Raw genomic sequence first — 27556 nt, forward strand, 5'->3', positions numbered from 1 at the left:
CTCAGTAGCATCGAGGGTGGGGAGAAGCCTGTGAAGAGCTGCCTGAGGCCACTGTGGAAACTGCATCGTTGCTGAGAGAGATGGTGGAAGGGCCTGAGACGGGAGGGCAACACCAGGCGGACAGAGGTGCTGGCTTTTAGTAGACGGTCTGCAGCTCCCCATCCAGAGGGAGACTCCATGGCTTGAGAGCGCATGCTGTGTATGTGGTCATACAGACCCTGACGTGTGCCTGGGAACAGAGCAGACCAAAGCAGGGAGCCAGTCCTGCCTAAGAACACAGCGCAGGATTCCCACCAGCAGACATGAGGACCTGGTGTGAAGCCCCTGCGGCATGTGCAGGTGGATACAGACCCTCACACACATGCTGGTCAGAGTTCGTGGCCTGCCTAGGTGGACTGCCTATGGACACGTGGGTGTTTGATCTAGAGAAAAGGACCCTTTGCAGACTTGAGCTCACCTGTGCACAGAGATGTTTCTGGCAGGGCACAGCCCCATGCAAGAGCCAGGCAGGAGCATTCCTCCGACATCCGGAGCAGGCCCTTCACCCCGCTTTGAGGGCAGGATGTTCTTCCACAATGCAGAAGCACTAACTCAAGAATGAGAGTGGCAGACTTGACTTGGTTAAGATGAATATGACATTGAGAGAGAGGGCATTTGCACAACACATCTGAGAGGACTTATGTCCACGCTATGTAAAGACCTCTTCCAAATCAAGAAAAAGGCAGCCTTAGGTACATCCCCTAAAGAGGATTTCCAAATGACAGATAAGCATGTGAATGTACACTCAACACACTACTCAGCAGAAAAATGGAAAGCAAACCATAACAGTGTATTGTTACACACAAACTCTCATCCACCAAAGCAAGAGTGTAATAAGCATACCTGAGAGGGCCTGGTGTTGGCAGGCCCGTGGGGCAGCTGGAGCTCTGTGCACTGCTGGTGACTGTGGATTGTTTGTTCCTGCTCAGGAACATAGAATGTCTGTGAAGTCCAGCATTTTCCTCCCTGTGATCTTGTAGTTCTACCCAAAGGAGGTGCATATGTGTGTTCCCTGAAAGGCACGTGTAAGAACACTCATAGCAACACCCCTGCAGGACCCCGAACCTGGTGCCCAGAGGAGACGAGGGGTCTGTGCTGGGCTCACACAGGAGGAGACTCACGTGCTGTGGAGTTAAGGTCTGGCCAGAGGAATGGCTGGCACCAAGCACCAGGGGCCTGGGTAGCCGTCACGAGGAGGATGTCTTGGTGCCGGCTGAGCCCTGGCTGGGCAGTGTCTCCCTCAGGTGTTTCTGGACTGGACACTTGGCACGTGTGCCCTGGACTGCAGATTCACTGCTTGATGGCAATTTCTGTTAATGAGGAAGGAATGGGCAGCAGCACTTCTGAGAAATTGTGGAGGCTTAGATTATTTCCAGGAATTTTGCAAACCATAAATAGTGAGATGACATGTGACCCTGTTCAAGCAGGGGTGTTGCCAGGTTGGTGCTGTGGACTTGGGGCACCTGAGCAGCGAGCTTCCTGTGGGGAGCCACTCAGCCTGGCTGGAGTGGGCCACCTCAGCCTGGTCGGATGTGGGCTCTAACTGGGTCAGTTCCAGTGAGCAGAGCTGAGACTGTTGAGGGTGGGGGGCAAGCCACAGTGGAGGGTCATCTTTCTTGAGACCATGGGCCTGCTCGGCCTTGCTGTCTGCCCGAACATGGTCCCCAGGCCAGATGGTCAAAACGCTTCGTTTCCATGCTTGCAGGAGTCCCTTGGCTTCCGTCTGAGGTCTGGCACCAGGCAGAGTTGCTGTGTCTTGCTGCCCTGGCCCCCCTTTTGTTTAATATGGGATTGGGGGCAGGATTGCTACAGTTTTGATAGCCTCCAGAGACTTCCATTTGGAGGAACTGCTGACCAGTTGTGGGGGCCCTTCCCACAGGAGCGGCATGTGCAGGGTCTCCTTCCCTCTGTGACTGGAGGATTGGAGGATTGAGAAAGAGCCTCATTTCCCAGAAACTAAGCCCTGGATGCTGCCCTGGGTCTGCACCATCATGCTCCTTTTCCCCAAGGGAGGGTAGGCAGGGCCCCTACAAGCATCATCGTCCCCAAACAAATGCCCCTTGAGCTTGGTCTCCTTCGTGAGAAACTGTGTAGTCCCTTTTCCAGTGGCACTTTGTAGCACCTCCTCCTGCCCAGCATGGGTTGGCCCCGGGCCTGGAGGCGAGTGGGGCCACCGTTGTTGGTCTCTGAGCTGGAGTCACTGCAGTGGCCTGTGTGCTCTATACCCCCAGCACCTGCTCCCAAACCCCTAATCCATTTTCGGCTGGCTTTGAGCTACAGACCCAAATCGGGCCTCTGTGGGCAGCATAGAGGAGCTTTGCCAGACTTGCAGGTGTGCTGAGCAGTCCGCCCAGCCCCTCCCTGTCCTGTGTCCTGTCCTGTGTCGTGCTGGGAGGCTTGGCGCCGAGCTCTGCCCCACCACAGCCCTCCACATCTCCTAGCGCCACCTCCTTCACGCAGTGGGGCAGCCAGCCAAGGCACCATTCCTGGTGGCCTGCGGGGGTGGCCCATACCCCACTCTGTTCTCAGCTTGTGGGGGCTTTCCCTGAAACCCAGACTTGGAAAACCAAATATCCCGAGAGGCCCGGGGCACCCAGTGTGTCTGAGGCGGTCATGTGGCCTGCTTCCTAGAGCTTTGCCAAGGAAGTGGGCGTTCCCTTCCAGCCCTTCCGGGCCAGGTCGCCGTGGAGGGCTGGAGGTGTGCTGGGTGCGCCTCTGGAGTCCTCTGTGTGCTGGGAGCTTTTGGAAGTGTTGAGTGGGCCAGGCCCCAGCTGGGCTCTGCTTTAGGGCCTGTTGCTCCAGGGGCCTGAGTGGCTAACGTCCCTGACACGGCACCAGGAATGGCACGGGTCTTCCTTGTCTCCCAAGGAGAGTCAGAAGTGTCACCTCCTGGTCCTGGCCTTTCCTGTGCTCCGGCCCTTGCTCATGGGTCTTTTCTCTCAAGGTGCTTCTGGGTGCAGTTCTGTCGGCTTTGTGTCCTAGAAGTGGAGACCAGGGCTCAGAGAAGTGAGGCCCTTGCCCAGGCTGGCAGAGCCAAGAGGCCTCCTGTTAGTCAGGAGACTCCGATGTCCGTGGATCCCTATGGGCATGAGTCTTGTGCTCGGCAGGCAGGATGGCCACACGGCCAGTGCCTGGTGAGCACAGATTGTGGGCTGGTGGGGTGGGGGAGCGTGGTTGTTCCCACTGGACAAATGGGAGCCCCAGGGCCCAGACAATGTCTGTGACTTGCTGGACCTCACAGTAGGTGCCAGTGCCACACAGGTCGTGGGCCAGGGTTTTCTGAGAGCACCCTGGAAGCTCTTGAGGGGGCTGTGGCCGCAGGAGGAGGCGCGGCGCAGGCTCTGGCGCAGGGCCAGCACCCCTCCCGCACCCGCTGCCAGGCACTGCTCACTTCCTCCCACCCACACGGGAAGGGGAGGCGATAATTATTGCCCTGGACGAGTAGCGCTTGTCGACAGATTTTTTTTATCTTTTATTTTATATTCATCTATCTGCGTATTTATTTATTTAAAGGCCTCTGCTGACTCCCCCGTGTCGGTGTGGCGCATGGGAAGGAGGACAGGCCAGGTGCTCCACCCCACCCCACTCTTCAGGAGAGTCACCACACTCACCTGTGGGTTGTGAGGAGGTGGGAGAAAGAGTGCCTTGGCCTTCCGAAGGCCTGGGGTGGCCATTGTCCTTCCTGCAGCTCTGTCATTTCCAGAGGCCTTAGGCGCTGGTGCAGGGGCCACCCTGATGCCCAGCCCTGGTCCAGCTGCACGAGTGCACAGTGGTCAGAGACCTGCCAGGGGCTCCTCCCCAGGGCGCGCTGGGCCCTACCCCATCCCCCCAGAAGAGTGCCAGGAGAAGACACAGGGCAGGGTGGAACTCCCTTCACACTGGGTTCTGGGGCCTGTCTTCTAGCCCTGAGCCGTGGTCCTGTCCCCACCTGCTGACAGGGGCCCTCCTCCATGGCTCAGCACACTGGGCATCCCGCAGGTGGCCATAGCAGTCCTTCCTACTGTGTCTTCTAGACCTCAGACACTGCTCTCAGAGAAGTGTTGCTGGGGAGGCCAGAGGCCAGAGGGGTACAGTAGTGACTGCTACACAGGAGGTGCAGGTCACCATGTAACTTCCATGGAGTCCAATAGCTACTCCCCCTGGTGTGAGCTGACCAGAACCTGCGTGTGACCACCTTGACCTTCAGCATGGTGGTCTTTGTTTCAGACAGATATCAGAATCCTACAGGGTCACAGAACGTGAGTGAGCGTGGCTTTGCAGGCGACAGAGGGGAGGGTACTAGAGCCTGTCACAGTGGAAGTGGGGGAGGCAGGTCCAGGCATGGATTCGCCAGCTGCCGACACTCCTGGAGAGCCCAGCAAGAGTTCTGGGCTGGGATTGCAGCCCTGCCATGTGTTGTCCCTGTGTCCTATGCTGGTTGGTGTCTGAAGAGCTGCCTTTGGCAGGACAGTGCATGCTCCGAGTGGGTCCATCCCAGGGGAAATGAGGAGGAGGCAGAGGCCCACCCCCAGTCATTTCCACACTGGCTACCCTATGTCCTGTCCCAGGACAACAGCCAGGGACAGGGACCAGCCATTGTTCAGGGCCAGGTCCCAGAGAAGCTGGCCAACACTCTGCCCACACTGTTGCCCTTGGGCCCTGCAGCAAAGGCAGAAGCACCATGCTGGCTAGGCTTGTCAGAAGGGGACCTTTCCCAGGGTGGGAGAGGACTTTGTGCCCTCCACAGAAGCTCAGGGAGACCAAGTCCAAGTCCTTGGGGACAGAGGGGCTGGACTCTGTAGCTGGGGAACTCTTTCTCATCCTGATCAGTGCAGAGGCTCAGATGGAGGCCTGGCGACTGCCCTTCCCACCCCTCTCCCACGGAAAGCCCGGAAGTGTTCCTAGATTGTTCCAGCAGAGAAAATGTGGTTAGTTGAAGGGAAAAGCACCATTTTCTTGATTTCAAAATTTGGTGGATTAAAGAAATCAATAGAGAATAAAGGCAAGTTGAGAAAACCCCTGAAGCCCTCCCCCTGGTCCCTCAGCTGGGGTCCTGGGGTGGTTGCTGCTTGCCCTTGGTTTTTGTGCCCTATTTGTGTGGTGTCCTGGCAATTCCTCTCTGAGCCTCAGTCTTCAGTGGCCCTGTCCTGCAGCTGGACACTGGGTCTGCATGGGCTCCACAGCCCCAGACAAGAGGGTGGACTTAGTGTTCGTGTGCACAGGGCATATTTTCTCTGGCCACGATGGTGGTGGCCCCAGAAGCTGGGAAGTCACAGTGTTTTGTGTCCTTGGGTTTGGGACTCTGTCCCAAGCCCTGCATCTGGGCCTGGGATGCGGCCCTCCTGGCTGTGGTGTGGCTGTGGAGTGGGGCCTCGCGGAGACTCCCTCAGTCCTGGCCCTGGCTCCGTCAGAGAGTCTGACTCCAGGGGCTCTGGGGTCGTGGAGCCGAGGCCTGCTGCCTGCAGCCCCTTCTGGTCTTGAGCTGAGGCAGCCTACAGGGGCCAGGGGCTGTGGGGAGGAGCCCAGGTCCTGGGCATGGGGTAAGCAAGAGTCCGTGAGTGACAACAGGGACTGTGTCTGTCATCAGCAGAGTCCCCAGTCCCCCTTTGTGGAGCTGGCTGATGATGAGAAGATCTTTAACGGCGGTGAGCACACGTGGCAGGGCCAGGAGCAGGCTCTGCTTCCCGACGTCACCGAGGAGGACTTGGAGGCCATCCGGCTGCGAGAGGAAGCCATCCTGCAGGTGGAGGTGGGTCTCTGCGAGGGTAGTGTGGGTGTCCAGGCTCACCCCAGGTTCCCTGCCCACAGAGGTGGCTGGGACTGCAGTCCCTGGTAGCCTGGGTGGGAGGTGGGGCCAGAGTCCAGACAGCCCAGCCCACTTCCTCCTCCTGGCCTTGGTAGAGAGCCAGCCCTACCCTGGGGCTGTGAATGCACCACCCACTGCTTGCTGGCCTGCCCACTCAGGCTTCCAGGAGGTCACTAGCACTGTGGAAGGAACCTTGCTGCCTGGGGCTCCCAATGGCAGATTTTGAGAGCTCTAGCCCCCTGTCCAGAATAGCCTATGACTGAGGATGCTGCCCCAGGTGGCAGGGGAGCCCAGGGCCCACGAGGGGTGGGGCAGCTGCTGCTTGCCCTCGGTTTTTGAAGACCAAGGACTCTTGGCTGGCCTACTCGATGCTGAAGTGTGTGCAGAATGCAGCTTGGCAGGCTGTGGCTCCGCTGGGCCTAGGTCTGTGCCCAGTGTGCTCTTCTCCCTCTCCCGGGACCACCTTGTCTGCAAGGGCTCTGGGGCCTGCAGCTCCCAGGGGCTGAGCTTCTGAAGCTCAAGACCCCTGAGAGCAGGTGGTAGAACAGGGACCTGGGCGAGTTAGTAAGCCAAGTCACTGGCCCAGGCCTGTCTCCGCCTCTGTTTCCCTGACGGTTAGCAGGGCTTTCTCTCTCCTTCCAGAGACACCCCAAGTGGCCCTGGCTTGTTCCCCTTTCTTCTTGGGCCCTCACTTCAGGGCTATTCCTCCCTGCCTCTGCTGCACCCTACTCCCCAGGCTGGTGGAGGAGAGCTATGTCCCAGGACCTCTGCTGAATGTGTTCCTGCCTGCAGAAGCCGTCCCCCACTCCAGCTTCTCAGAGAGGGTCGCTGCCTGCCCCAGCCTGGCCCTGGTGGGAGATAGCTGGGCTTATCTCTGGCTAGATGGAGATGTCCAGAGAACACTGAACATCCGCAGGGGTTTTGTCTCTGCTGGAACCGCAAGGGCCTCTTACCCTGGAGAAGCTAAGATAGGGATGCGGGATCCCAGAAAGTCTGGGAGGGGTGTGGGCCTGCCCCCGGCAGCTCTAAAACCCCACACCTATCCGAGGACAGCCCTTGGGAACCACTGGCTTAGCTTGTCCCTTGAGCAGAGTGGTCTCAGAAGGAGAGGGAGCAGGGAGACACCTCCAGCTGCTGAGTCCAGGGAGCAGAGCCGGAAGGAGCACATGTGTTGCCACAGGTTCCACGGCCCCACATGGAGACCCCTGGGGTGTGGAGCCATACCAGGCAGCTGAAGCTGAGCTCAGGGCAGGGTGGCCCTGGGCAGTGGGCCTCCTGGACCTGACAACAGAGGCGAAGAGGCGGGTCGTGGGAGCTGCTGTTGCCCTTTCACTGGGAGGCCTCATCCCAAGCCTGCAGGTCCTGCTCCCAGAGCCCGAGCAGAGGCCTAAGGGCCACCTGGGACCTATGTGACCTTTTTGATTGCTCTGGGTGGACAGTGACAGTCAAGTGGCTCATGCCACTGAGGTAACCCCAGGGTCGGGTTCAAAATCAGAGGCCTTGGCGGCCCATGTGCCAGGCCCTTCTCTGTGGGAGGGGATGTGCTTTCTGGTTTTGTAGGGTGTGTGCAGAATGGGGCTTTCCCAGGGGTGACGGGCCCAGCTGAGAGGTGGAGGGACCCAGCCTAGGGCTCTGAGCTGGGGCTCTGGACTGTTCTAGAACAATGGTTAATGCAGGATTAATAGGAGGGTCTGGGCCTGTGTGCAGACCAGAGGCCCTCGCGGGTGGCTGGGGCTGGTATGAGCCCATTGCCTCTCTCAGCTCAACAGCGAGCTGGGGCTCAGCACAGACCTCGCCTTTCAGCCTCAGTTTCCTTGGCAATGCCTAGGAGCCTGGGCCAGCACACAGCTAGTCCCAAGTGCCGGGCAGAAGGGCAGTGGGTGGCATGTGTCATGCGGACCACGGTCACTCACAGAGAGCACAACACCTGTTGTCATTAGCCTTTGAAAAACCTTCCCCCGGGTTCCAGTGGGTCCTGTGACCGCAGCTTGCTGGGATCAGGGAGGGTGGGAGCCAGCTAGCCTCTAGGGAGTAATGTGACTGTAGCAGATGGCCCACACCTTGAGGGCCCCATGGGCCAGTTGCTCTGGAGTTATGGCAAAGCAAGGCCTGTGGGCGCAGGGGCGTGCCTGGGAGCAGCCTCAGGAGGGCAGAGTGGTGCCTTCCTCTCCCTGCACAGCGTACTTCCACTGGAGTTGGGACTCCCCCTGCTCACATCCCCTGGGGGTTTTGGAACATTTTGGAATCACTGGGTGAGACTTGAGTCCAGGAGCCCCTTTGTGGTCTTCCCTCCAGAACTGGCCTTTTTGGGTAAACATGGGGGTGTGGATGGGGAGACTGAGGCTAGGGTGGATGACTGATGTCGCAGCAGTGAGTTACTGTGTCAGATACCCTCATGCCACCACCTTGCTTTAAGGTAAGTCCTCGAGGGCAGGCCACTAAGGGATGCCTGAACCCCAAGTCCCACCTCTAGAGATCTGAAGGTCGTCATGCAAATGCAAAGCCCCTCGGGGATGTGTGAGGGTTCTGGGTGAGTGGTTGATGAGAAGGCCTGGTTTGGGCCTGGCGCCGGGCACTGTGAGGGGGTGTGCAGAGCTGTCTGTGCTGGGAGCCCCCTTTCAGGCAATTGGAGGCCCACCTTTTATCCTTCCTCTCGTCCTCCTCCCCAGAATCGTCCTGCAGGGCAAGTTGGATGACCTGGCTTGGCGTGTATGCCTGGCCTCAGGCTAGATCCTCCCAGGAAGCCAGGGAGCCTCTTTGTTTTCATTTGTTTGTTTAATAGTATTTAACTTTAAAAAAAAGTTTATATTTAAAGAAAAGCTGCAAAATAGCACAGAAAGGACCTGGACTTAGCTTTTTCTTAGTGTTGTACTGTAGTATAGCTATCAAAACCAGCCGGTTAGCGTTGCCACCGTGGTCTAGCTACTCTCCAGACTGGCTCCAGGTCCCCTGGTTCTCCCACTTAGGGTTGTCTCCTGCTCCAGGACCCAGTCCAGGGGTTCCTGTTACATTGACTTGTCCCGTCTCTGGTCTCCTCCAGTCCATGACAGTTCCTGGGTCTGTCCTTCGTGACTGACGCTCTTGATGGTGCTGATGAGTAGTGTCGTAGGCTGTCCCTCTTGGAGACGACACATTCTTTGCAAGAGCCTTTCTCTCCTTGTACAACAGTGGACTTAAGAAAAACATTAAAACAGAGCTGGACTCAGGCAGAGTCCACCCAGTGCAGGAAGAGACTCAGACCCAGGCAAGAGCCTGCCGCACCTGGGTGTTCACAGCCTGCTCACCTGCTTGGCCTTCGAGCTGTGCCAGGCCTTCTCCTTGTGACTGAGGCCTCTTCTAAACAGGCCCCTGTCCAGCTGGTAAGCAGGAGTAGGCTAGGGCACCACGTGTCCACCCTGCATGCAGCTCCTTGAGAGAGAGGGTCATCCACTTCCCATGATGGAGGCTACGAGGTGGACCCAGTGTGACCCCTGACCTGGAGGCCTGTCTCTGAAGGAACCTCTACCCCAGGCTGTCTGCCTTTTCCTGGGCAAGGCCTAGGCACCTGGTGTTGTGCCAGGCATGCCCAGGGCCCTGTACCACTCCCACTGCTTGCCTGTCTCTGGTCTCCTACTCTAGGGTGCCTCTCTGGATTTGGTCCCAGGAGGGAGCTCCGCCCTCCCAGGACCTAGGGTGTTGGTGCTGTCAGCAGCTGAACTGTGAAGATGGAGAAGCTGTCCATCTCATTATCAAGAGCATGAGCTTTAATTGTGTTGGAGCAGCACGAGGCCAGGTGTGGATGAAGAGGAAGCAAGATCGATGGACCATGGCCAGAGGTGTCTGAGTACCCAATTAGGTCACGTCCAGGATTTGCTGTCCCTCTCCAGGGCGGCAGCCTTGTCCCCAGGGTTGTCTTCTGCCCTGGCATTCTGGATTCTGTCTGTCTACCCAGGCCTGTCCAAGAGCTCCACAGCTGAGGGACTGTGTGCATGCTGCTGACCAGCCCACCTCTTTTTGCTCAGCCAGAAGGGAGTTTGTGCCCAGGGTGGCCATCTCCATCCTCTGAGGCCTAGCCTGAAGACCCCAAGAGGAGGTGGGGGGCCTGCAGCCACACAGTAAGGCCCCTGACAAGTGGTGGCAAATCAAGACCCAGACATCCTCATGCCACTCCTACCTTGTCCTTCTCTGAGTCCTGGCTTCCTAGTTGGGCTGGATGAGACCGTGGATACAACGGGCTGTGAGGCGTTCTGCAAATGGACATCCCTGTGGCAGGGATGAATGGCACTTGGGAACCTCTCTGTTGTCCCAGTTGCTGATGGTGAACCCTGGTTGGTCCCTGAAGCACTGCCCTTCTCAGCCCTGGTGGGGCTCCCAGCACCCGGCTCTTGTGTCTCCTTCCTGTCGGGCCTTGCCTCGTCTCTGGCTCTCTGGCCATCCCCTCAGTTCTCTGAGAACCTGTGTAGCTCTCAGTCCTGTCTGGTCCCTGGAGTCATTCAGTCCTCCCTCCTGTCCCCTCCTGTGGCTTCTCTGGGTGGGCGGCCAGAGAATGGTGGGCCCTGAATGACCTTTCCTTGTTTGGCCAAGATGTGATAGGGTGGCTGTCACTGCAAAGGAAACCCAGTGCCAGGACTCAGCCAACATGCGCATTCCTTGCCCTTTAGTCCAGCCTCCCACCTGCTGAGGAGCCCCATGGAACGGAGTTGTGCTAAAACTCAGTGGCATGAAAAAGCCACCATGGAGTTCAACATCAGGATGTAGACACAGCTCAGTGAGGCTGGGTAGTATCTACTCTGCTGTCTAGAGCCTCCAGTGGGGAGACTTGAGTGGCCAAGGGTGACTTGGACAGCTGGAGGTTGAAGACTCTTCCACTCTGCCTCTGATAACGTGGGCTGGGATGTCTCAGGCCAGGCTCAGCTGCACTGTTCATTGGATTGTCTCCATCTGGCCACTTTGCACAGCTTGGGCTTTCCCACAACATGGCCGCCCCACGTGCTCGGATTTCTCGTGTGGCTCTTCAGTTCTTCTTGTGTGTGTTGCAGTCATGGAAGGTACACAGTGTCACTTCCCTTGGTGCTTTGTAGTTAAGTGATCAAAACCTGCCTGGTTCAAGGAGAGGGACCTGGGTCCCACCACCAGTGACAGAAGCATCCAGGGATCCAAGGCCATGGTTTAAGCCCCCCAAGGACCTTAGAATAATCTGGTCCCTGAGCTGGTTACAGTGGTCAAAATTGCTTGCCTCGAAGTTTAGGGATGAAATCTGGTTACTGTGCTTGTAGGCTCAGTGAGTCAGGATTGCAGCAGGGCCAAGCCACAGCTTCTCTGCACCTTGAAGCCTTGGGGTAAGGCTTGAGCCCATGGCAACTGGTTCTAGCCCCTCCAGCATCCTGGCCCTGCTGCCTGTTGGTGGAGGTTGACCTGGGGTCTTGGCAGGACTCTATTCCAGTCTCCTCTAGTGTCGTGTTTTGGGATCACATCTTGACCAGGAGCCAGCCCTGTTTTGTTTTCTGGCCTTGCAGATTGTGCAGCATCTCTGCCAGGTTCTGTCTGTCCAGACCAGGAGATGGACCATCACCCCCAGTTGTCAAGCCATGCCGGTGTCACTTTGCAGGACGAGTGAGTGGGTGGTTCGTATCGCTGTCTCTAGGAGATGCAGCCCTCTGTGCTTGTCCCCCAGCAGCCTGGCCTCCTCCTGGCCCCGGGACCTGCTGGACCTGCTTCCACCCTTTGCACTTGACCCTTGGCCTGAAGCCTTGCTCCGTACACTGGAGCAGCTCCCTTCACCGGTGGGCTCAGACTAGAGTGCTGCCCGCCTTCGAAGCCCACCCTCTGGAGCTCTGTGGGACGCTCTTTGATTGCCTGGGTGCTATTTACTGCCTTTTGTTGGAGCATAAGCCCCATGGAGTCTGCAGTTGGCTCTTTCTGGTTATTGTTTTCCTGGCATGGCAGAGGATCCTAACACCAGGGGTGCCCAGTGACCATTTGTGAGGAAACATGCAGGTGGGTGGAGGTCTGAGGGCCAGGTAGGTAGGTGAGAGGGTCTGTGGGAACTCTGGGAGTGGGTGCTGCTGCTGCTGTGGGCACAACTTGGGCCCACACAAGACCCCTGGGGGTGGGTGTGCAGGGGCTGAGGTTAGCAAAGGAGGAGCAGAGGCTCAGGGGTCACAGCTCATGTGTGGACGAGCTCACGGGACTCGCGGCCAGTTGGCCTGGCTTCAGAACAGGGCTGTGCCGCTGCAATGCTCTCACAGCTGCCTCGTGGTTAGCCCCATTTCAGAGGAGGAAAGAGCCAGCCCACGAGGCCAGCCACCCCTATGATGTGACTTGACCCCTGGCCACAGGTGCTGCACCAGTCTGCAGGATAGCAGACTCTGACTTGTCCCTGGGCCATGAGGTTGAAGAGATGGACACGTGGCCCTGGGCCACTGCCCATCTGTTACAGCCCTGTGGCACTGTCCAGCTCCCTGGCCTCTGCCCAGCCTACTCTGCCTACTGGCCAGATGCTGCATGTGCTGCGTCCCCTCACCTTGCCCATCTCACCTGCTGGAGCGTCCTAGCTGTCCTGTCACCCAGCTCAGGTGCAGGCGCTGAGCATACCAGCTGCATGTATGGCTACCTGGCAGGCCCAGGAGGGCGGAGGGCCAGATGAGGAGGCTGCCTAGAGCCCCAGCCGCCCTCCCTGCACTGGGCGCACACAGCTGGTGGCAGGGGTGTGATTGGTGTGGCTACTGTCAGCTATGGGTAGGTGAATAAAATAAGTAAACAGAATTTGGCTATTCCGTTAATTGCAATTGTAGGTAGATGGTGCCAGGAGAGAGTGTGTGATTGAGACAAGTGCAGTGGTGTTTTCTTGTCCATAAAAGCAGAGGAAACATACCACACGTGTGTGCATGAGCACACACACACGCCGAGGTTTTATTATGTCCGTGTGAGGTGGCTCTGTGGTAGCAGTGAGGGGAGATTCTGTGGGAGCACTCAGGAGTTCTGGGTGTAGAGGAATCAGAAAACGACTGCACGATTCCAGCCTTTACCAAGTGCTGGTGTCGGCCAGTTTCCCACGGCCTCCTGCCTCCGGCTGCCCGTGCCCACCTGTGCAGCTACAGTGCCTGGCCTCTAATGCTGCTCTGGGCCTGCTTGATGCCCCAGAGGGCTCCCTCCTGGGCAGCCCCTGATCCAGGTGGGAGAGTGTTAGGGCTTGCAGGTCCCTTGTCCTTAGGCCCAGGATTGACCTGTGTCACTCCAGACCACAAGGCAGACTTCTGCCTGGGAATGGCTCCCACCCTGTCTCCAGGTGTATGTGGGGGTTGGGCCTCACTGGGATCTGCCCAGTGCCCAGCGCCCATGTGGTGATGGCAACCAGAGGGATCCCTTCTGGGCCAGCTGCCCACCTCAGATCGCCCTGGCACCATGGGCCCACTATAGACGCACGGTCTAGGTCCCACCTGCCTGGTTCTGCTATCACTGCAGGTCCATTTGGGGCCCCTCATCCCTCTGTCTCGCACATGGCATTGGGTGCTGGAGGGGGAGGCGTAGCTGGGAAGCCATGCCTTATTCCTGAAGAAGGGGATGAAAGCAAATGCTCACCTTCCTGAGGGAGCTCCTGCAGAGGGCCTGGGGCCTCGGGGCACCCAGGGCCACAGGGGCTGTCTTCAGGGCACAGGTGCCCATTCCTGATCGTCCTGGAGGCCAGACGGGGCTCCTCCGCGAGCTCGTGTGGCTGGGTCCACCTGTGCTCTGACAGCACCAGGAGATCCCCACAGCCACGCTGCTGTCCTGGCCTCCTGGAGGTGGCCTGGGTTGTGGGGACAAGGGACAAGGAGGGGTCTGTGGCCTCAGGCTCACCATGCGGTGCCCTGGCTGCTCTGCTGGCCCCAGGGCAGGGCGTTTCCAAGGCAGCCTTTTGTCCAAGATGGTTGGTGTGCAGTGATCAGGGAGCCCCACGGAAGGAGAGATGACGGGTCTGAGCAGTGTAGCAGGCTTTCTGTGTCCCATAGAAAGGGCGGGGACGTGGGACTGGCCTTGCTCCTGCACCGCCTCCGCCCTGCCTGCTGAGCAGCATGGTGAGGAGAAGGGAGCCCGGGAGGAAGGGGCTCTTCCTGTGAAAGCTCGCGTGGGACTCCAGGCCGGCCAGTAGAACATCTGGTGTGGCCCTGACGGCAGGGGTCAGAGCCCTTGCTGGGGGCAGTCTTAGTCACTCTCCTGGAAGCCACTGCCTTCTTGCAGTCTGTGTGTGTCCCCCGCACCAGCCCTGGGTGTCTGTGTGTGTCCCCGCACTACTGTGGAACAAATTAACTTCCCATGTGTCCAAGCTCATGCCAGTGGACAGTTGTCACTGTTCCCATGTCCTTTTCTGCTGAGTTCAGCAGGAATAGACTGAGTCCTTTGCTGTGCCTGTTCTCTGTCCTCTGTGACAGAGCTTGCTGGGGCCCTGACAAGTGTTGCGGGTGTGGTTAGTTGGGCCCGTGGGGACCTGGCTGGGGCACCCACAGCCCATGATGGACAGAGATGGCCAGGCAGTGGCAGCCAACATGCAGCCAGCATTAGCCACAGCTGAGGGCACCCCAGGCTGTGCAAGGCCTGCAGCAGCCACAGCACACCCACTGTAAACTGGACAGCAGCCTCAGCCACCCACCTCCAGTGAGCTCTCCAAGACCCAGAACGAAAGCCGTGGTGCCCTGTTGGTGCGTCAGGGGTGGGACCTGGGGAAACCCAAGCTCGTCCCCCCCGCTGTAGGAGTTGATGCTCCCAGGCAGAGAACAGCTAGTGCAGTGACCCTGTGGAGCTGTGAGGAGAAACAGGCTGTGCTGTGGGAAGGACAGCTGCTCTGCTTCACCTGCCAGCAGCCTGGGACTCCTGGGCCACGGGGTCCCTAGGCCTGTGGTCCTGCCGTTGATTCTCCTCCCTGCCCCCTGATTTTCTCCATGTCCTCTCACCAAGGCTGGGGTCTATAGGCTGGGCAGGGGCTCTGAGCCATACCTCCTGCAGGACACCCCAGCACCCTCTGCTGCTCCTGCTCGTGGAAACAACCGCTCATGCGTGCACATGTTAAGCCTGTCCATTCTGGCCCCTGCACCGTGGGAAGTCCTGGGCACCGCCACCTCCCTGTGGTGTGACTGATGTGTAGGTAGTGACTGGGCTTGGGTTGGCCGTGGGTTTGGGTGCTGGCTCTAGCCTTTCCTAGCTGTGTGTCCTATGTAAGGTGCCCTCTGTGCGACAGCTTGCTCCTCTGCCCTGTCTGTGGAGTAGATATTAGTGAGTGAACTGCCTGCTGGGGAGATGCATGACTTGCAGCCTGTGGAGCCCATAGGAAGGCCTTAGGTGTCTGCCACCCAATGTAGCCAAGGCCGGGCTTGGGGCGCGGGCCTTGGCATGGGCAGTGACCAGAGCCAGGCTTGGTGCTTGGCAGGGTCAGCGCCTGCTCTTTGAAAGAGCTGTGTCAGTAACCTGGAAGTCTGCGGAGGTGGGATCAGTCTGCGGCCCGGCTGAACAGGAGCCCTTAGCTTGACATTGACATCTCCATCCTAGGCTGCACTCACAGCCAGGAACCCCATTTCCAGAGCATGTGGTTGTAAGGAGAAGCCTAGACACTGGCTGGGTCTGGGGCTAGCCAGCACCATCCTCCTGACGGCTGCTGGACCCTCTGGGTGCCACAGACACTAGCTGAGCCGAGAGCCCAGCCCCGTGCTCCTCAGCACCCTCCGGGCCGTGGCCATTCCCACAGAGCAGCCACACACCCTGCTCCATATTTAAGCCCAGTAATTGAATTGCAATTGATAGTACATGTCGGTTTAAGATCATGCTAATTGCTTCATTTCCCAGAACACTCCTAAAAAGAAAATGAATTTCCCTGTAATATTTTCAGTGGGGTGAAATGACCCTTGTGGAAATCAATCCTGGCTCTAGAATAAGCTGCAGAGTGAGTGGGCGTGCTGGGGCGGGGCTGTGGCACCCCTCCTGCAGCCTCAGCAGGCATGAGGAGCTTTCCCGGCCTGAGAGTAAACCCAGCCTCATGCCAGGCACTGTGTGAGGCTTAGCAGGGCTGTGCCTGATAGGCTCTGTGAGCTGGCCTGGCTCGGAGGAGACTGGTCTCCCAGGGTCTCAGCACTGGCTAGAGGAGAAACTGTCCCTGTGTGAATGTCATTCAGGAATGGTGGGGTGTCCGGGAGTGGGCACAGGGGACAGAATTCCTACCCAGAAAGGCCAGGGTGATCCTGGGGCCTCTTGAGTCCCCCTTCCCTTCCTGTTCATTGGGGCTAGGACTTCCCTTTTGGTTGCTGCCAGCTCAAAGGTGGCAGTGTGCACCCTTCTCTTGACACAGCCTGATGTAAAAGGTCATGGAGGTATGGCCATGTCCCTTACAACCCTCATGGCCACTTTGCTGGGCAGAAGTCAGGGTAAAGCTGGGCAGTGTAAAGGAGGCAAAGGACCAACGTAACATGCAACATGGAGGGACCAAGTCCTCTGGCCCTGGTGTCCGCTCCCTTGCCCGGTTCTCCAGCTTCCCAGAGCCTCAGTGCTTGGATGTCAGTGGGGCTGCCGCCCATGGCCTACTCGACTTTCATCCACCAACTGCCCACCTGCCCACCCACCCTGTTCATCTATCCCACTCTGCCAATTTGCTGAGCAGCACCTGTGTGTTGGCCCCTTCTTGATACACAGAGGGGCAGGTGTGCTCTGTCCCAGGTGAGTGGGGATGGGGTATCCATAGGAGTGCAGCTCTGTGGGTGGTGTGGCCAAAGTGCTCTGTGCCGGACACTTTCTGGCCTGCTCCTATCAGGCTTCCACCAGTGTTGGGGACATGATGTCCTGCACTGGGCCACACGTGCCCAGGCAGACCCTGGTGCTCGTGCATGCGTTGAGAAGCTCGTGGCACCGGGGTGCTTGGAGAGCTTGGGGCTTGGCCTGAGAGCAAGATAGCGGAGCATTCAGGCTCTGCCCCACCTCTGACCTGGGGCAGCTTTGGCCTGAACTCACCTTTTCTGGGCCTGACCCTGCCCATTCTGGGCCCAGATTGCTCCTCTGACAGGAAGAGTACAGACCAACTGACCACTAGTTCCCATCTGGCCCAGGGCTCTCCATATACGGTGTCCTTAGTCTCTGGGCCTGTAGCACGCTGCCCCTAACGCAGCTCCATCTTGTTTCCTTAGAGCAATTTGCTGGACGTGAACCAGATCATCAAGGACTTGGCGTCCATGGCGTCGGAGCAAGGAGATGCCACTGGTGGGTACCCACTCTACCCTCAGGCCACGTCGCCCCAGCTGCCTCTTCCCCCAGGTGTGGGCACAGCTGCCTGGAGGTGACGGAGGCCCAGAATGGCTTCTGCCTGGCTTTCCTCCTGGTCCACCTCTACCCTGGGCCTTGCACTGACCAGGGACTCCCTGGGACAGGTGACTGCAGCATGGCCCTGAGGATACGGAGGGTGGGGGCCTAGAGCCCCTTAGGGTCTGGTGCTGTCTCCAGTGACTGTCAGGAGCCATGTGTGCCTCTGGGAAATGGGTGTGCCTGAGCCGGGTGGAACAGGGGCAGTGGCTGGGCCTGCGGGCCTGGCCAGGGCATGGTATCCCCCAAACCCCTCACCCCAAAGGAACTGGGCCAGCTCTGCCAATGGGGACACCTCTTACATCACCTCAGAGGCCCTTGTCCCTGGAGCTGCCCTGCTTCTCAGGAGGAAATAAGAAGCAAGGCCAAGGCTGAGGTCCAGGCCTGTCCCTTGCTGGTGAGGGTTGCTGGGGTAGTGTGGAGCAGGGAGGCTTGAGGGTCACGTCACAGTGACCTCACCCACTGTGAGAGAGGGGCCTTCTCCAATAGAAGGGGCACAGACCAGAGAGGCCTGGTGGCGTCCGCCCAGGCCCTCTGCTGTCCCAGCCCTTCTGCTCTGCCTTGCTGTGGGGTCACCTCTGACCTCCCCAGAGAGGACCTCCCTATCTTCCTCTGTGCTCCACAAGTTCTGGCCCCAGCAACTGGCCATTTATATTTGGACAATTTTTTTGGGGGGGGGTTGCCACAGATGAACTTAGGGCCCTCAACTACTGAGCCACATCCCCAGCCCCATTTTGTATTTTATTTAGAGACAGAGTCTCACTGAGTTGCTTAGTGCCTCGCCGTTGCTGAGGCTGGCTTTGAACTTGCCATCTTCCTGCTTCAGCCTCATGAGCCGCTTGGATTACAGGTGTGCACCACTGCACCTGGACACTGGACAATTTTAAGTGTGCAGACCTTCCTCTCCGCTGGGCTCTGTGCCTGCCTAGTTAGGTCTAGGGCATTTTGAACATCAAGTGGTCACTCTGATCACTTTCCTTCTGGACTGAGCGAGGTTCTGGCTCCATGGGTGGCCTCCTTGCTTGTGCAGAGCCCTGGGGGCACAGGGACACTGGTGTCATTACCCAGTGTGGTAGAGGCCCTATGCCCACCTGCTTTGGGGCTGGGGTGCACAGGTGGGGACTTTAGGGGCTTGCTCACATGTGGGCCATCCTGTTGCCCCTGGGGTGCCAGCCTGCTCCGTAGCTTCTGCCACCCAGAGTTCTGGCCCCAGCTGCAAGGTGGAGACGCCCTGGCCAGGGCAATGGTCCCCTCGGCTTAGTTGCCCTCCAGGACCCAGACCCCTGCACTTACTCATCTGCTTCTTCCATCCCTGACAGCCGTCCCCTCACCCAGGCCTGTGCCTCTAACGAGGAGCAAGTGCCCTGAGCTGGGTGGGCCCTGGCACCCTTCTGGAGCTCTGCTGCTCCCAGGTCGGTGGAGGCCTGAGTCAGGAGCCCATGCCTGGCAGCTGCCCTCCCTGTTGCTCCTGGACTCACCCTGCACCCCTTCAGAGCCTAGGCTTCCAGCAGGGCCTGCTCTGGGCATGGCACTTACTGAGCTGCCTCGTCACTGCTCCCAGGACCCACCCCATCCATCTTCCTATCTCCTTGCCTTCTGTCTGCCTCTAAAGTGGCCACCGCCCACTGCCCCCTGGGGCTGGCTGGCTGGGCTGTAATGTCAGAGTGTGCACAACGGCTTGTCCACCCTAAGGCCACCCAGTCCCCGTAATGGACCCATGGGAGAGCTGTGGGGAGCGGAACAAGCCAGGGCTGACCTGCACATGGGCAGGGGAGTCCCCTAGATAGCTGGCAGGCAGGAGCTTCAAGAGTCGCCAGATCCCCAACTGGTGGGTTCGGGTCACCTGTATGTAGGACACTGATGTGGAGACCTGTGAGGACCAGGACCACAGGCCTGGTGGCACGCTGTCCACAGTCTCTGCCTAGTGCTCAGCCTCTGGTGCCTTTCCAGGGTCCAGCAGCAGGAAGGCCACCAGCCGGCAGACCTCCAGCCCCGAGCCAGCAGAGGCAGCCCTGCTACCAGGGGTGGGGCTGGGCACCACACCTCTGCGGCCCAGCAGCCACTCCCGCACCAAGACACGCAAACCCAACTTCAGTCCCCAGGAGACAGAGGTGCTGGTGCGGAGGGTGGCACGCCACTACCCACTGCTGTTCGGGGCACTGCGGAGCACACCTGCTCGGAAGCACCACGTGTGGAGCAGGATCCTACAGGCTGTGAATGCGCTGGGCTACTGCCGCCGTGACCTGGGTGACCTCAAGCACAAATGGAGGGACCTACGAGGGGCCGTGCGCAAGAAACTGGCAGAGAGTCCGGCTCCTGGATTCGTCCTCACACCTGTGGAACGCATGGTGGCTGAGACCTTCTCGACCCCAGCCTCCCAGGGCAAGAGCCAGGCAACAAGTAAGTGGGCCCCTCCCCACGGCCCACACCCTGGCCTGGCCTGGCCTGGCCTGGGCAGTGAACTGGCTGGCTTCCCGTGCACAGCCCCCAAAGAACGAGACTCCAGGGGAGTGCTGGGGGCCTGAGGAGACGGCTCATCCCCCTCCCGGCCCCTCGGCTCCTGGGTAGGAAACCCAAGGCCCAGGCCCAGGCAGAGGCCTGCCCATTTTGGGAGGAGGGGGCAGGTTCATGCTGGCCCTGAGCTCACGGTCCACTGGGACTTTCCCCAGCCTTGGCACAGTACAGCAAGGGGACCCTCAAATCTATCTCAAAAACTGAAATCACTCAAAGCCCCTGGGTCTCATGTGGCCTGGGGGTCAGTGCCTTTGCCACCACCACTGGCGACAGCAGCTTGGGGAGCTTAGACCTGCTACTGAGCTCAGGGCTCCACGGCAGCTGCCACCTTGAGCCATGGCCACAGCAGGGAGCTGAGTGCCTCCGTCCCTTCCCTGGCATCTAGAGAGGACAATGGGGCCCCGTTTCCCCGTCACTCTAGAGAGACAAGTCCCCGGATGGTGAAGGCATGGTTGACGGGGCCTAATAGCCCTACCCTGTATATCTAAGGGGGGTGCAGAGACTGAGGTCCAGGGGCCTGGCTGAGCAGCCCAGGCCCAAAGCCCAGGCAATTTCCAAGGCCCCGCTTCTCTCTGCCATGTCTGCTGCGTCTGGTGTGGTGTGGCTGGGAGGCCTCTTTTGCCCCAGGCCATTGTCCACTCTGTCTTCTCATGAGTGCTCATGACAAAGGTCAAGGCAGTGACTGTCCTTAGGCCACCAAGTTTTAATACCAGAGGAACCAAGCAAGGCAGCAAGCTTAGGTGGCCACAGGCTTGGAGTGCCCAGGGTTGATGCCATCAGATGGCAAGCCACCAGCAGGTGGAGGCTGCCTGGCCGGAGCCACGTCCAGCCACTAACCTTTGCTGTGCCTTTTGGTGTAAGAGGTGGCCTCCGTATTGGTGAATGCTGCTGGAGAATAGGGCCAGAGCCAGGAGGAGCCCAGGCCCAGTGCCTTCCCGCCTCAGCCTGCCTTGTTCCGGGCCTGGGGGAGCAGGACTGCGTGCCCTCCTCAGCAGGCCCTTCAGAATCACTCTGGTGCTCTTGACCTCCCAGAACACTTCTTCTGCGGGGCTGCTCCAGGAACCACCTTTTCCAGAAGTCTCTGTTCTTGGCTGGGCCTGTCCTGCAGCCCACACTGCCTCTGAGCCCTCCCATGATGCGGGCTCGGGTGCTGTCACCACTCTGCCTCCTCTGCTGCCCCTCCTCCTCACCACCCTGCCTCACAGCCAGGCCTGCTGGACTCTCCTCCTGGGAAGCTCTGGAAGGACGTGGGGGTGAAGCCCCAGGAGTAAGATGAGCCTTCTCAGGGGGGAGCAGACAGCAGGACTCCACCTCAGACAGACCAGCTGGTGGTCCTGGGGGGACTCGGAGCCCCGTACCTGCTCTGCTCCTTCTCTTCTGTGGTGCCTGTTGCTGGGACATGTGGACAAGGCCAGGCCTGGGCTGGGTGGGAGATGTGTAGGTCCAGGATAGGCCTTGTGCTGGGCCTCAGGAGGTACAGGTCCTGATAGGCCTGGGTAGGCCAGGGGTGTGGGACTATTACCATCCCCAGGGAGGCCCCGTGCCCTCTCCTTTAAGGCAGAGGCCTGCAGCTGTGTCCTGAGGCAGGCTTGGGTGCTTCAGGAAAGGGTGGGCACGGTGGGGCCTGGGTGTTCAGGTACTTTCTGCAAGTCCCCAACCTGGAGGGCAGCAGGAACTCTGGAGTATACCCTGCATTCCCTGCCCTGGGTGAGGCCCAGCCCAGCTTCCTTCATCCCTGATAGATCAGCCGCAGCCCCTATGGCCTTGTAGCCCTAGGTTTACCTCCATTAGGAGAACCCAACTGAAGCTTCTCTTGTGAGAAGCCCTGCATGCCTCTGATGTTTGTTGAATGACTGTGTGGGAGGAGCAGACTTGCCCTGATAGGCACTGAGGCCAGAAGCAGTGAAGTAGCTGCAGGGTCGGCAATGGGGTGGGAGTGCCCCAAATCAGTGCCAGCCTGGGGAAGCAGGACTCGTCCTCTCTTCAGCAGGCCTGTCCAAGGGTAGCCTCTGGGGCTTAGGCAGGGCCGGGCCTGGGGGCCTGGGGAAGTGAGCTGCAGAGCACACGGGTTTCCAGTTTCTGTGCTTCGAGCTGCTGACAGGGGCACTTGCCCAGGGGCGCCTCCGGCTGTCTGCATTTGTCTTGGGGGGTAGTTGGTGACCAGTGCCATCTTCTTTAGCCCCTAGAGATCTGCACAGCCCTTGGGCTTTTCAGAGGCTGTCTGAGGCAGGGCAACTCCCACCTGCAGCACTCTGTGCCAGGAGACAGGAGGGTGCCCTGACTGCTGGGCTCCCCCTGTGGACCTGGAGCTTCAAGGCAAGGGAAGGTTGTGGCCCAGGCTTGTGAGCTGTCAGAGCCACCTGGTCATGCCCCATACAGCCTGGGGCTTAGGCAGGGCCGGGCCTGGGGGCCTGGGGAAGTGAGCTGCAGAGCGCTTGGTTTCCACAGTTTCTCTGCTCCAGGCTGCTGACAGGGGCACTTGCCCAGGGGCGCCTCTGGCTTCCTTCCTACTTCCTTCTCTGGCTGCCCTCTGATGTGACAGGACACCTTGAGTTTGGGGCAGCTGCAGCCTGCCCAGAAGAGGAAGAGGTGTGCTGCAACCCTTGTTGCCCCTTCCCTCCCTGTGCTGGCTGTGTCCTGGAGAGCTGTTGCCCTGCAGCCTGGCCTTGACTGGGGTGGGAGGGTGGAGCAAAGTAGAGACTGGGGGCTCAGGGTCTGCCTGAGGCCTAGGGGCTTCTCAAAGGTGGGGCTTCTCAAAGGTAGGGCTCCAGGGATGAGGCCGCCTTCTCTCATAGAGCAGCCGCCCCTGCTGGAAGGCTGGGAGTCGCCGCTCCCTCTGCAGGCCCCATGGGGCTGGAGGCACACGCTGCAGCAGCTCAATGGCCCTCGGCCTCCTGGGCTACAGGTGGGCCCTTTGCAGTGGGTGTCCACTGCCTGATTCCCGAGGCAGGCCTTCCGACCGCTGCCCCTCCCACAAGGACTTCCCGTGTCTCAGGCGAGTGCCTGCCTCTGCTGGCCTCGGGCCTGCCGCACTGGGTGCTGCCTCTTCTTTACCCACTGGTAGAGGAGGAAATGGAGCCTGGCCCGGGTCACCCTCCTGGCCTCAGACCCAGCTCCCAGGGAGTGGGAGGCCTGGCTGTTGACTGCCACTGCCCCTGTGTGGCCTGAGTTTGCCCAGTGGAGTCAGGACAACGGGACGTGCCTTCTGCCACGTGGTGCTACTTCTTGGCCGCGACAGGACCCAGGATTCAACTGTCTCCACAGCGGTGACACCTCTGGGCCCAGGCCCTGCCTTCCCAAAGCCACTGGTCCCCAGCCAGCCCCGTGCTCTCTGAATGGCCTATTGGAACCCAGTCACCACAGAGTCCCACGTTCACAGCCCTGTCCTCTCAGCAGCACTGCAGGACAGGTCCCTGAGGGGGGCCATGGCCAGATGGGAGGCCGCCCAAGGCAGCCGCCGCGGTTCTGGCTTTCCTCTTCACTCTTTCCTGAGGGGCTTTCCCCTGCCCCCTCCAAAGTCTGCTTCCCCAAGGACACTTGCAGGCCCTGGTCCTTCTCTCAAGGCTGAACACCGTCCACACCAGGGTGATCCTGGAGTGGGCCCTGAGCCGCATCCCTGCAGCCTCTGACCCTGTAGAGGCTGGAGCTCCTTTCTTGAGTGTGCAGCCCACATGGGAAGGAGCTCAGGGGCTCCAGGGGCAGATGCACGTCCAGGCAGCCTGGGCTCGTGCTCCCGGGCTAGCTCAGGTGATGTAGGCTGGTCAGAACGTGGGCCTCCACCTGGTGGCCGTCTGCTGTGGTGACCTGCAGACAGTACTGCAGCAGCACGTGTGGAGGGGCCGGGGAGCCCCGGGCTGGGCTGCCATACCAAGGAAGTGGGTCCGAGGGTAGGAGCGCTGGCTGACCCAGCCTTGGTCCCTTTGCCCCTCACCCATCTGTCTGGGAAGCCAGGCCCTGCCTGTGCCTGGAAGGGAAAGCCATGGTCTTCTTTGAGTCAGGCCACTGCTTACGTGTGGGCACTGGGAGGGGAGGAGGGGCAGAGCCACGGTCTGTGTGGCTCCCGCAGTGGTCAGCGCCATCTTCTCTCACTTGGACTCCCCACCACCTGACCCCTCGGCTTCCTCATCCGCCTGGCCTACAAGGTGGTGGTTAGGAGCTGGCCAGCGGGGTGTGGGCATAGCGTGGCTGTGCTTCCAGGGAGGCCAGGGCACTGTGGCCCTCACTGGCAGGCTGCCCTAGGTAGCCCTGACCCCCTGTCCCAGGAAGGCTGGCCGCTCTGCCTGTCTGCCCTTCCTGAGCGCTCTCCAGGCCTCACTGTTGGGTGCTAGCCTGGGGCTCTGCAGCTGCCTGGGGCTGCTGCTTGGAGGTGTGGGTGGGAGACAAACCTCCCCTGTGGCACACCAGCAGGACCCGGAGCAGACCTGAGGGCCACCATCGCCTTGTGCCCGCCACCATGAGGAGGGCCTGATGGCGCCAGGCAGGCTGGAGACCTTAGTCCAGCAGGAAGGAGGGCCCAGCAGCCGTGTCCCCTGGCTCACTTGTTCACTGTGTTCCTTGGGTCCCTGCTGGCTCCTACGAGCAGATCCTGTCCCTTGAGTTTGTGTCCTAAGGAGCAGACAGGTGGGCATTCGGTCTGGACATGGGGGTGGTGGGCACCCTGGGAGTTCAGAGACCCCCGGGTCGGGTGGGGTGGGAGGGCTCCCCGGAGAGCACACACCTGCTGGCGACTGAGCTGAGGGGCGGTCTGCTGAGTCCAAGGAGAGGCCGCTGCACCCGCTCCAGTGAGGACGGCGGTCGTGTGAGGGCTGACGAGGGAGGGGCAGCCACAGTGCCCTTGCTTTCCTGGGGGTCTGGGGAATGCAGTGTGCCTGGCAAAAGCCCTCGGTGGCCTTGGAGAGCAGGGAAAGCAGAGCCTTGGTGGGGAGAAGGTAGAGGCGAGGTGGGGAAGAGCAGCCCTGGGCTTGCTGCCCCCAGGCTGAGGCTGACCTCCACGCTGGGGTGGGTGGCTGCAGGCCTCAGCTGGCATTCAGCAGGAATGTGTGACGGAATGATGGTCAGGGCCTGGCTACAGCTGCCTTCCCCCATTTTCCATCGTGGCTATCAGATTCAAGGTCAGTGTGGCCAGCGGTGGCTCTTTGTGATGGCTGGTGAGTGGGACTGGGGCAGCTTGTGGAAGGTCCTCCTGGGGATGGCCACTCAGGCTCCTGTCCAACCCTCAGTCCCAGCCACTTTGTGGCATGGACAGGTCTCCACTCTGTGCCCTTCCAGAAGCTTCCTGGGGTGAGACTTGCAGGCCAGTGCATCAGGAGGCACACACACAGAGAACCTTGTCCTGAGTGACAAGAGGACTTGAGTGCCCAGGACCAGCTAGTCAGGAAGGATGCACAGATGCCTGGGGCAACAGAGGAAAAATGTGACCATGGGGAGGAGGAGGAAGCAGGAAAGGAGGTAGCCGCACCGAACAGCTCCTCCCAATGGGCACCTCCTGGTGGGTATGGGGCCCAGAACTTCCCCCACTGTAGATGGGGTGAGTGGACACAGCAGGTGGTCTGCCAAAAGCCACCAGCCCAATGCCCTGCCCCCACTGGCACGGCTCTTCCACAAGCACATCAGGAAGGGATGTTTGCTGGCCTGTCCCCGCCCAGAGGCCCCAGGCCTTCCCTTTCCAGGTTAGGAATCAGCAGCCTAGAGAAGCAGGGGAGGTCCTAGTGCCCCCCAGCCGTGGAGACCAGGCCCAGCTGGTCTGGAAGCTCAAGTCCTTTGGACCCTGGGAAGCACAGCCCCCCCCCCCTTCCTTCTGAGATGTCACTGTGGGAACTCAAGACAGGCGGGGGGGGGGGGGGGGCAGGGCCGGATAGAAAGCTCAGTGGGAGGGACGGATGGATGGGTCGATGAAGTGACAAAAAGTGGATGACAGACAGGGTAAGTGAGGGCTGAGTGGCTGGTGAGCAGGTGGGTGGGCAGGAGGATGGCTGTGGAGAGACAGACAGAGGAATGGCCAGGGTGCCAATAGATAGAGGGACCCCTGGGTGGGCAGATGGGAGGGGCGGGGGGGGGCGGCCGCCCCCCGCCCATCTGCTGCAGCAGGTGCCTTTGCCTCGCGCACCTGGCCTTCTGCATCTCGAAACGGCGCGTGCTAGCTGCCAGGGGACTGGCCCTGAACGGCTGCAGGCAGGGGGCCTTGTGTGTCTGCTGCCTCCCACCTGCTCCCCTGTTGTGCCTGGTACTGCCCACTGCTGGCCAGCCCAGACTGACACTCCCCTGTCTCCCTCTGTTAGCCGACGAGGAAGACGAGGATGAAACTGCCAGCTGCCTGTGGCGACCCCTGAGGACCCCCCCGGAAGGGCCCAGTCCACCTGAACCTGACCCCCTGGACTTCCGAGGAGCTCTCCGTGCATCCACCTCCTCACCCTCCCTGCCTGCCTCCCTGGCATCTGTGCCCCCAGGGACCGCGGGCATGGGTTCCTTTGGGCCCTCCCCACCTTCCTCAGCACCAGCATCCACGCTGCCCCTGCCCTCCGGGAGGACCCTGTCCACAGCATCTGAGGCCTCCATGTTTGAGCAGCAGCTGCTGGACTCCCACCTGCGGCAGGGTGCCCTGCTGGCCTCCTGGTCGCAGCAGCAGGGTGCGCTGATGGCCCAGCAGAACCTGCTGCTGCAGCGGCTGGCGGAGCAGAGCCAGCGGCTGGCTGATGGTGTCGAGGCCCTCAGCCGGACCCTGGAGCGGCTGGTGGCAGTGCGCCCAGCCCAGGAGGGCTCACCCTCCATCCTAGAAGGTACCCCTGCTGGTGGAGGGGCCTGTGGACCCACCAGAGGCCCCCAGGACAGTCCCCAGGGTGCCCACCCAGGCCCAGAGGTCTTCTCAGGGATGATCCTAAAGGTGGAGGAAGAGCTGTAGGACTGGCCCAGGGACCCCTTTGGCACCAGGCCAGGGAGAGGACAAGGACTGCAGGAAGCCTGGAGAAGGTGTGGGGCATCTCCCCACGTGCCTTTCCGTCCCTGGCCTTGGGTGGGTGTGGCAACCTGCCAGTCTGGCCTCGCACCAACCTGCTGGGCCAGGCCGGGGCTACTCAGGACAGTGGCAGTGAGTCTGACCTCCCACTGCCAGCTCCCACTTGAGCCCACTGGGCCAGTGGCTGCAATTGGCTGCAGGTCACCTCTGCAGGCCTGCACCAGTGGGAGGTGGGGAAAAGACGCTCAGCCCGGGGCTTCGGAGCCCTGGGGAGTGGGGACTTGGCAGCTGCACGGGCTCAGAGGGCCCGGGCTCGACTCCTTGGTTCTGGTTCAGGGGAGCCATGTCCATGAGCCTGGAGTTATTTCTCTTCAGTTTTATATCAATGTCATAAATACATAAATAAAAATACGCAGACATGAATGCTAATTGGTACTGCATGGGGTGGCGTGCTATTTTGTACCTGTTGATTTTCATTACAAAAAGTATTTCTCATATATAAGCACAAATCCCAACAGAGAGGGCAGTCCTCTGCTGCTGCTGGTAGTGGTGGGGGCCAGCAAGGGGACCTGTTCCTGCCCTGGACCTGGTGGCTGTGCCTCCATTCTCAGTCCAAGCACTCTCACTTGGCAGTGAGTCCAAGCACATCCCTTTTCAGGACCTCCTCACCCTTCAGCTCCCTTGGCCAAGAACCCCCTCTCTGGGCCACACCCTCTCCTGTGTCTAGCAGCCAGGGCACAGTCTGCCACCACAGATTGAGTGGCTTTTGGGAGAGAGCAGGAGAGGACAGGTGTGAGCCAGGCCTAGCCGTGGGGCCTTGGTGGCTTGGGCCTCCAGCCTGATGCTTGTGGAAGAAGGAGGTTGGGGAGAGTGGCTCCCCCCAGGTCTGCTTTGTATCTGAGCTGCAGGGCTCCGGTAAGGCACAGTGGGGGGCCCCTGGGCTGTCCACCCCCACCGGCCAGATACTGAGA

General features: G+C 60.0%; 1 protein-coding gene across 10 annotated transcripts in view; it reads left to right on the forward strand.

The window, feature by feature from the left end:
* Tsnare1 (t-SNARE domain containing 1) overlaps positions 1-27020 on the forward strand; it is a 113626-nt gene extending 86606 nt beyond the window's left edge. For 5 of the 10 annotated variants that reach the window (XM_078016605.1, XM_078016609.1, XM_078016606.1 and 2 more), the window contains 5 exons: positions 5606-5767; positions 11320-11427; positions 16948-17020; positions 19070-19519; positions 25912-27020. In XM_078016605.1, the coding sequence (XP_077872731.1) occupies positions 5606-5767; positions 11320-11427; positions 16948-17020; positions 19070-19519; positions 25912-26531 (1413 nt within the window). In that variant the 3' untranslated portion in view covers positions 26532-27020. The remainder of the gene's footprint in view (positions 1-5605; positions 5768-11319; positions 11428-16947; positions 17021-19069; positions 19520-25911) is intronic. The other 5 variants (XM_078016612.1, XM_078016608.1, XM_078016610.1 and 2 more) reach the window with 5 other exon arrangements.
* The last annotated feature ends 536 nt before the right edge of the window (positions 27021-27556 follow it).

This window comes from Ictidomys tridecemlineatus, chromosome 7, assembly GCF_052094955.1.
Source record: "Ictidomys tridecemlineatus isolate mIctTri1 chromosome 7, mIctTri1.hap1, whole genome shotgun sequence".
NCBI lineage: Eukaryota > Metazoa > Chordata > Mammalia > Rodentia > Sciuridae > Ictidomys > Ictidomys tridecemlineatus.